The sequence below is a fragment of the Pteropus vampyrus genome, unplaced genomic scaffold (assembly GCF_000151845.1).
Source record: "Pteropus vampyrus isolate Shadow unplaced genomic scaffold, Pvam_2.0 Scaffold90, whole genome shotgun sequence".
Classification (NCBI taxonomy): domain Eukaryota; kingdom Metazoa; phylum Chordata; class Mammalia; order Chiroptera; family Pteropodidae; genus Pteropus; species Pteropus vampyrus.
Genome location: NW_011888871.1, coordinates 548,916 through 557,729, shown reverse-complemented (window position 1 = coordinate 557,729; position 8,814 = coordinate 548,916). Strand labels below are relative to the sequence as shown.

At 62.8% G+C, this 8,814-nt stretch overlaps 2 protein-coding genes across 3 annotated transcripts in view; both read left to right on the top strand.

Annotated features, from left to right (window-relative positions):
* GNA12 (G protein subunit alpha 12) overlaps positions 1-8,814 on the top strand; it is a 76,664-nt gene that overhangs the window by 67,119 nt on the left and 731 nt on the right. For both annotated transcript variants that reach the window (XM_023532789.1, XM_011363823.2), the window contains 2 exons: positions 2,319-2,369; positions 3,698-5,750. In XM_023532789.1, coding sequence (XP_023388557.1) covers positions 2,319-2,369; positions 3,698-4,267 — 621 coding nt within the window. In that variant the 3' untranslated portion in view covers positions 4,268-5,750. The remainder of the gene's footprint in view (positions 1-2,318; positions 2,370-3,697; positions 5,751-8,814) is intronic.
* Positions 6,707-8,808, top strand: LOC105294600 (guanine nucleotide-binding protein subunit alpha-12-like). The gene has a single exon (XM_023532790.1). The coding sequence runs from the start codon at positions 6,828-6,830 to the stop codon at positions 7,299-7,301; it is 474 nt and encodes a 157-aa protein (XP_023388558.1). The 5' UTR covers positions 6,707-6,827; the 3' UTR covers positions 7,302-8,808.

Below are 8,814 nucleotides of genomic sequence, written 5' to 3'. Positions count from 1 at the left end.
AAGTGACAACTTCAAGCTCTTACACGTCGGCCCAGAAATGTGTGATTTCTCTTGGACCCGTGGATTATTTAGAGGTGTGTTGTCTGAGATCCTTGGTATGATTCTCTCCACGTTTATTGTGTTTGTAATTTGTGGAGTTTCTTAAAATCTGTACATTTATGCCTTTCACCAAATTCGGAAAGTTTTCTGCTTTTTAAGAAAAGGCCTTCGTCCTGCCGACTGTCCCTGTTCTGTTGTGGGTTCCAGTCACAGTGCGTTAGAGCTGAAGCTGCCCGCAGATGCCAGAGTCACCTCCCTTTAGCAGTCTCGTTTTCCAGTGGGATTCGGTCATTTCTGTTACTCGAAGGTGAAAGTTCACTAAGTCTTTTCTGTGTCGTCTTCAGTTGGTTATTAAGTCTGCACATTAAATTTGTCGTTTTAGATATTATACATTTCAGTTCTGAAATTTCTGTTTGGCTCTCCTTATAGTTTCCATTTACTGCTAAGATTTTTTACATCTCTATTCGTGATAAGCATTTGGTTGCCTAATTGAACATAATTGTAATGGCTGTGTTAAAGTCTGTCTGATAGTTCCGGCATCTGGGTTATTCAGGTTGGTTCTGTTGATCCTCTTTTCCCTCGAGGGCGAGGGCCGTTTCCTGGCTCCCCACAGGCAGGGTGCCTTTGGGTCGTGTCCTGCACAGGATGGGTGCCGTCTTGGGGGCTCCAGATCCTGCCGTATTCACCAGCGGATGTGGGGCTGTGCTTGGGCATACTGTCGACTTGTGAGGCCGCCAGCCCTGTCACGCCTGCACCACTGGCGGCTCAGCCCTCAGAGCGGGCAGCGTCCAGGGCGCCCCACGCGCGTGCGGGTGAGGGTCACACAGCCTCGAGCCTCCTGAGTGCGGGGCAGCAGGAGGCCAGAGGAATTTCAAGGGAAGCGAGTCGTGAAGCAGGTAGCTTTGCTCAGGGTCAGCCGCTCTGTGCCTCCGCCTCGCCAGCTGGCTCCTGTCCGCGTGGAAGGAGACAGGGTGTGCGGACACAGTGGCAGCGACAGCAGTGGGGACAGGCCCGGCACCTCCCCAGTCCCCGCTGCGGGCAGGTGGGGGCGGCGAGCCCCTCCACCCCCGAGCTCCGGGCGTTTGGACCCTGGCCTCTCGCCTGCCTGGGCAGAAGGGCGGCCGGGGCCGAGTCCACACCCACGCCCCTGCGCCCGCGTCCAGGAGTCCGGGAGGACGGCGCCTCGCTCGTCGGCTCTGCGCCGGTGGGGAAGGCGTGACTCCATCCCCGTGAACAAATGCTGCCTTTTCACTTTAAAATGGGGAGGTCGACTCGACCTTCACTAAGGGAAACTTGCCCCTCGGTCCTCCCTGGGGCCTGTTGGGGACGGGCGGGAGTAAACTGGGGCCCTGCCCTGCCCTGCCCTGCGTCCTCCTCTGCCCTCCCCTCTTCATGAGGCCGCGGGCCGGCGCTGTCACCGCGTGCCTTCCCCACGGCCTCCCCCTCAGGCCCTCCGCACGCTCCCTGGAGTATGGCACCCAGGGGACCCCCCCACAGGAGCAGAGGACCCAGGACCGGCCCCACGGGTCTCCCGGCACCCGGGTCCCGTGGGACCCTGGAGAGCTCGTCCCTCGTGTCACGGGGGGCATGTTTGCACCACCCTCCATGCTGTTCAGTGACCCCCGCCTCCGTTTAGCTCCATTTAGGTCGACACCAGGCGCCCCCAGACCCAGCCCTGTACGCCCGCCAGTGCCGCTGCCTCTGGTGGCCCGGCGCGCCTCCAGCCAGGGGGCAGCCTGCCTGGACAGTCAGTGCAGAGAATGCCCGGGGGACGCAGGGGGACACGGCGGTCTACCAGCGCCGTCCGAGTCGGAGGCGGGGTGCGGCCGTGCAGGTGTGCGGAGTGGCCCGGGCGTGCCAGGCCCGTCTCCAGAGGCCGGGAGCCGTTGTTCCTCTGCCCCTCCCAAAGACTCGCTTTTTCAGAGACGTGTCTGCAGCACAGTGGGTCACCTCGTCAGGAGCAGGACTCCTCACGCGGACGTGACCCAGATCCTCACTCTGGTGCTGTCCGCGGACAAGCGGAGCCACGTCTGGAAGGGGCCATCAGCCTGGTCCGAGGGCCCAGCATCGCCGGCTCCGGAACCGAGCAGGGCCACTTTGCCAGCAGCTGAGTTTGAATCTGGGGGTCAGCGCTAGAGAAACAGCCTTTTTTAACTCAGAATGTTAACTTTAAACACGCGTGGACGCCTTCCCGTCTCCGCGGCGGCGGCCACACCGTGTCCCCGCGCAGGTTCTGTCTGCCGGGCCAGGACTGAGCTGTGTGTGTTTCCTCCGCGCAGGGCGAGTCGGTGAAGTACTTTCTGGACAACTTGGACCGGATCGGCCAGCTGGTGAGTACCCCCCACCCCGCGACCGAGCGCGTCGCGCAGCGTCTGCGTGGAGACCGAAGCAGCCGGTGACACGGCCTGGCGACCTTGGCCGGCGCAGTGGCCTTGGTGGCCTTCCTCTGTGTGTCGGGGTGGAGGGGTGCACGTGCTCCGTGGGGACGGCTCCCTCATGCCCATGGGGAAGTGTCTCTGTCTTGCTCGTGAGCCTTCAGACTGCTAAGCGAGGTGTCGGGCAGCGTCTCTGAGGTCCCTCCGCCCAGATCCCCATAAAGGGACCTGAGCACGTGGACGGTTTCAGTTTTCATTGTGGGAAACTCGGGCTCCTCCAGCATAGAGTCGGGGACTCCTCACCCCACCCCGCAGACGCGAACAGGTCCTCAGGCCATTCGGCCAGCAGGGGGCCACCGTGTGTCTCTGGAAGGCGGGGCTGCAGCGCGGTCATCACCCCAGTGCCACGCTGCATCTGAAGGGTGGCAGCCACTCCTCAGAGCCACCTCGGGGCTCCCGGCCGGCTCGTCGTTTCCTGCGGGTGCTGCTCATCTTAGCAGTTCGAGCCGCTGTCCTTGCTGGGTCGGGACGTAGCCGTCGCTCCACGTCACCCACGCGTCTTTAAACCTGCGGGGTCCTCCCCCCGTCTTTCGTGTCCTTTCGCTTCATCCGTGGAGTCGCTATAGCTCATTTCTCCCCTGGGCACCTCACGTCGTCCAGGCTTTGCCCTCCACCCGCGTGTCGGCGAAGCTGCACCTCTGTGCCCTGCCCGCCCTGCGCGTCCGTAGCTGGGTCTCGGACACGTCATCGTCCCTGCTGGGTTTGGTGAGGCTGCTGCACAAGTGGCCTCGGGCGGAGTCGCAGGCGTCCGCAGCGACAGCTCACGGCTCCGTGAGACGGGCTGCTCCTGCGTGCGGTGAAGGTCATCAGGGGCTCCCGGGGCGACTCACGGAGCGCGTCACGGACAGCGTGTAAACAGCGCTGCCAGGCCCACGTTCGGTCAGGTCCCAGCAAGGCTCTGGAGCGACACGCTCTGGACGCTAGAAAAATCGAAGGTAGCTTTAGTGCAGAGACAAGATGGTTAGTTTCCTGTGGAGAAGAGAGTGGTTGAGATTCCATGGCTAACGCCGAGATTCTGGTAACTTCCTCGGCCTCCGTTCGTTCTGAAAGGAGCCGTTCGATCCCTTCGCTGTCTGCTTCGTGGTAAGTCTCTCGTTTGTGAGCAAAGCCGCGTTTGGCATTCGGTTCGACGTCCCGCAGAGGTCGCCCGACTGTGCCTTCCACCCCGTGTTTTCTTCTCTGTTTTCGCTCCCCTCAGCCTCTCCGTGTCCCGTGTTTTACAGAACTACTTTCCCAGTAAGCAAGACATCCTGCTGGCGAGGAAGGCCACCAAGGGCATCGTGGAGCATGACTTTGTTATTAAGAAAATCCCCTTCAAGATGGTGGACGTGGGCGGCCAGCGGTCCCAGCGCCAGAAGTGGTTCCAGTGCTTCGACGGGATCACCTCGATCCTGTTCATGGTGTCCTCCAGCGAGTACGACCAGGTCCTCATGGAGGACAGGCGCACCAACCGGCTGCAGGAGTCCATGAACATCTTCGAGACGATCGTCAACAACAAGCTGTTCTTCAACGTCTCCATCATCCTGTTCCTGAACAAGATGGACCTCCTGGTGGAGAAGGTGAAGACCGTGAGCATCAAGAAGCACTTCCCGGACTTCCGGGGCGACCCGCACCGGCTGGAGGACGTCCAGCGCCACCTGGTGCAGTGCTTCGACCGGAAGCGGCGGAACCGGAGCAAGCCACTGTTCCACCACTTCACCACCGCCATCGACACCGAGAACATCCGCTTCGTGTTCCACGCGGTGAAGGACACCATCCTGCAGGAGAACCTGAAGGACATCATGCTGCAGTGAGGCGCAGGCCGCGCCCGCCGCCCCCGAGGGCCGCAGGACACGGACACTGACTAGCTACTGAGCCCGGGCTGGCAAACTACTGAGAACCCCCCGGCAGGTGACCGAGCGTGCACGCTAGCGACCGACTCACCAGCGGGCCTCGCAGACGGCTCTCCTCTCTAACGCGCACGTCTTCAGTGAGGCCGACTAACCCGAAAGCTTTGCCTAGAAGTAGCTTGTAGGCGCCCGGTGCCACTGCCACCAAACGCAGAGCCCCACCCCACCCCACCCTGCCCCCCTGGGGGTCTCGGTGCCACCTCCCAAAGCGAACCAGTTGCCTTTGACAACTCCCGGGCCATTTCCTGCGAGGCCCGGGGGGGCACGTCAGATGAAGCCCAGGGCCCCTCTGCGGGGGGCAGGAGCCCCCAGGCCGGGCCTGCCTTAACGCCCCCAACGGCCCGTTCTCCCCGCCTTGGCACGGCGGGGCAGGTGCCGGGACAGCGTGCCGACAGCGAATGTCCGCGTGCTCACGGCGGTGCTGATCCCTCCACCCCCGCGGCACCCTCTGCTGCCTGCAGGGGCGGCACTGAGCACGGCCTCGCGGAAGCCGTGGAGAGCTTCCTGCTGCTTGCTGGCCACTGCGCGCGGCCGGTCACCAGCACAGCTCTTGCTGGCTCACAGCCGCTGGGCCCGCCCCCCACAGACAACCTCTCAGGAGCCGCAGCGCCCAGAGACACCTGTCCTTCACACTGCCACCACCCCGGTGCCTGGACAGCTGTGCCTGCCGTCGGCTGGGCCCTGCAGACTGCTCTCATCTGCAGGAGGCTCTGGGCCGGCACACCCGACGCTCAGGTCGCTGGTCCAGTTCCTGCCGGGGCCTCGCTGTCTGTAAAAACACACCGCGGTCCATGCTGTGTCTCACTCTACTAAAAAGTCTGTCCCCTGTGCTTGGGGCTCGCCCCAGCACTGAGAAGGAAAGGCGTGTCCTCTGTAGCTGGCACCGGGGTGTCGCTGTGGCTCGAGCACGCGTCTTAGGCTCTTGTCCTCAGGTCACACTGCCCACTCCTTCGCATTGCTCAGCTCATTGTCCGCAAGCCAGGTAGCTTCGATCTTGTGGCAGGTGCTGAGCAGAAGAACGTGGAGGCCAAGACCTGCGCTGAGTCACCCCTGGCGTCCCCTTGCTGTAACGAGGGGACCACGTGAAATGCTCTCTGTGCTCAAGGCTGCACGGTGCTGTTCGCCAGGGTCTTAGCTCTTTTCTTGGCTGGAAAAAAGTTGCTGGTTTCGTACTGGTTCCTGTGGCTCTTCGCAAATGACCGGCTGTGGCCCAGGGTCAGGCCGGCGATGTGGCTTCAAGGGGATAGGGCTCTCAGCGGGCCCCGTCAGGGCGGGCCCGAAACCACAGTTCCCTCTGGCGGCGGTGGCAGTGTGGGGTGCCCTTGCCGTCACCGCGCTGGGCCTCTTGCTTGGTCAGGTTCAGGCTGTCGCTTGGCAGCTCGGCGAGGTTCTGGTTCAGGTGGACCCGAACAGGTCCTCAGGCCATTCGGCCAGCAGGGGGCCACTGTGTGTCTCTGGAAGGCGGGACTGCAGCGCGGTCATCACCCCAGTGCCACGCTGCATCTGAAGGGTGGCAGCCACTCCTCAGAGTCACCTCGGGGCTCCCGGCCGGCTCGTCGTTTCCTGCGGGTGCTGCTCATCTTAGCAGTTCGAGCCGCTGTCCTCGCTGGGTCGGGACGTAGCCGTCACTCCACGTCACCCACGCGTCTTTAAACCTGCGGGGTCCTCCCCCCGTCTTTCGTGTCCTTTCGCTTCATCCGTGGAGTCGCTATAGCTCATTTCTCCCCTGGGCACCTCACGTCGTCCGGGCTTTGCCCTCCACCCGCGTGTCGGCGAAGCTGCACCTCTGTGCCCTGCCCGCCCTGCGCTTCCGTAGCTGGGTCTCGGACACGTCATCGTCCCTGCTGGGTTTGGTGAGGCTGCACAAGTGGCCTCGGGCGGAGTCGCAGGCGTCCGCAGCACCAGCTCACGGCTCCATGAGACGGGCTGCTCCTGCGTGCGGTGAAGGTCATCAGGGGCTCCCGGGGCGACTCACGGAGCGCGTCACGGACAGCGTGTAAACAGCGCTGCCAGGCCCACGTTCGGTCAGGTCCCAGCAAGGCTCTGGAGCGACACGCTCTGGACGCTAGAAAAATCGAAGGTAGCTTTAGTGCAGAGACAAGATGGTTAGTTTCCTGTGGAGAAGAGAGTGGTTGAGATTCCATGGCTAACGCCGAGATTCTGGTAACTTCCTCGGCCTCCGTTCGTTCTGAAAGGAGCCGTTCGATCCCTTCGCTGTCTGCTTCGTGGTAAGTCTCTCGTTTGTGAGCAAAGCCGCGTTTGGCATTCGGTTCGACGTCCCGCAGAGGTCGCCCGACTGTGCCTTCCACCCCGTGTTTTCTTCTCTGTTTTCGCTCCCCTCAGCCTCTCCGTGTCCCGTGTTTTACAGAACTACTTTCCCAGTAAGCAAGACATCCTGCTGGCGAGGAAGGCCACCAAGGGCATCGTGGAGCATGACTTTGTTATTAAGAAAATCCCCTTCAAGATGGTGGACGTGGGCGGCCAGCGGTCCCAGCGCCAGAAGTGGTTCCAGTGCTTCGACGGGATCACCTCGATCCTGTTCATGGTGTCCTCCAGCGAGTACGACCAGGTCCTCATGGAGGACAGGCGCACCAACCGGCTGCAGGAGTCCATGAACATCTTCGAGACGATCGTCAACAACAAGCTGTTCTTCAACGTCTCCATCATCCTGTTCCTGAACAAGATGGACCTCCTGGTGGAGAAGGTGAAGACCGTGAGCATCAAGAAGCACTTCCCGGACTTCCGGGGCGACCCGCACCGGCTGGAGGACGTCCAGCGCCACCTGGTGCAGTGCTTCGACCGGAAGCGGCGGAACCGGAGCAAGCCACTGTTCCACCACTTCACCACCGCCATCGACACCGAGAACATCCGCTTCGTGTTCCACGCGGTGAAGGACACCATCCTGCAGGAGAACCTGAAGGACATCATGCTGCAGTGAGGCGCAGGCCGCGCCCGCCGCCCCCGAGGGCCGCAGGACACGGACACTGACTAGCTACTGAGCCCGGGCTGGCAAACTACTGAGAACCCCCCGGCAGGTGACCGAGCGTGCACGCTAGCGACCGACTCACCAGCGGGCCTCGCAGACGGCTCTCCTCTCTAACGCGCACGTCTTCAGTGAGGCCGACTAACCCGAAAGCTTTGCCTAGAAGTAGCTTGTAGGCGCCCGGTGCCACTGCCACCAAACGCAGAGCCCCACCCCACCCCACCCTGCCCCCCTGGGGGTCTCGGTGCCACCTCCCAAAGCGAACCAGTTGCCTTTGACAACTCCCGGGCCATTTCCTGCGAGGCCCGGGCGGGCGCGTCAGATGAAGCCCAGGGCCCCTCTGCGGGGGGCAGGAGCCCCCAGGCCGGGCCTGCCTTAACGCCCCCAACGGCCCGTTCTCCCCGCCTTGGCACGGCGGGGCAGGTGCCGGGACAGCGTGCCGACAGCGAATGTCCGCGTGCTCACGGCGGTGCTGATCCCTCCACCCCCGCGGCACCCTCTGCTGCCTGCAGGGGCGGCACTGAGCACGGCCTCGCGGAAGCCGTGGAGAGCTTCCTGCTGCTTGCTGGCCACTGCGCGCGGCCGGTCACCAGCACAGCTCTTGCTGGCTCACAGCCGCTGGGCCCGCCCCCCACAGACAACCTCTCAGGAGCCGCAGCGCCCAGAGACACCTGTCCTTCACACTGCCACCACCCCGGTGCCTGGACAGCTGTGCCTGCTGTCGGCTGGGCCCTGCAGACTGCTCTCATCTGCAGGAGGCTCTGGGCCGGCACACCCGACGCTCAGGTCGCTGGTCCAGTTCCTGCCGGGGCCTCGCTGTCTGTAAAAACACACCGCGGTCCATGCTGTGTCTCACTCTACTAAAAAGTCTGTCCCCTGTGCTTGGGGCTCGCCCCAGCACTGAGAAGGAAAGGCGTGTCCTCTGTAGCTGGCACCGGGGTGTCGCTGTGGCTCGAGCACGCGTCTTAGGCTCTTGTCCTCAGGTCACACTGCCCACTCCTTCGCATTGCTCAGCTCATTGTCCGCAAGCCAGGTAGCTTCGATCTTGTGGCAGGTGCTGAGCAGAAGAACGTGGAGGGCAAGACCTGCGCTGAGTCACCCCTGGCGTCCCCTTGCTGTGACGAGGGGACCACGTGAAATGCTCTCTGTGCTCAAGGCTGCACGGTGCTGTTCGCCAGGGTCTTAGCTCTTTTCTTGGCTGGAAAAAAGTTGCTGGTTTCGTACTGGTTCCTGTGGCTCTTCGCAAATGACCGGCTGTGGCCCAGGGTCAGGCCGGCGATGTGGCTTCAAGGGGATAGGGCTCTCAGCGGGCCCCGTCAGGGCGGGCCCGAAACCACAGTTCCCTCTGGCGGCGGTGGCAGTGTGGGGTGCCCTTGCCGTCACCGCGCTGGGCCTCTTGCTTGGTCAGGTTCAGGCTGTCGCTTGGCAGCTCGGCGAGGTTCTGGTTCAGGTGGAGCCTGCTGCCGTC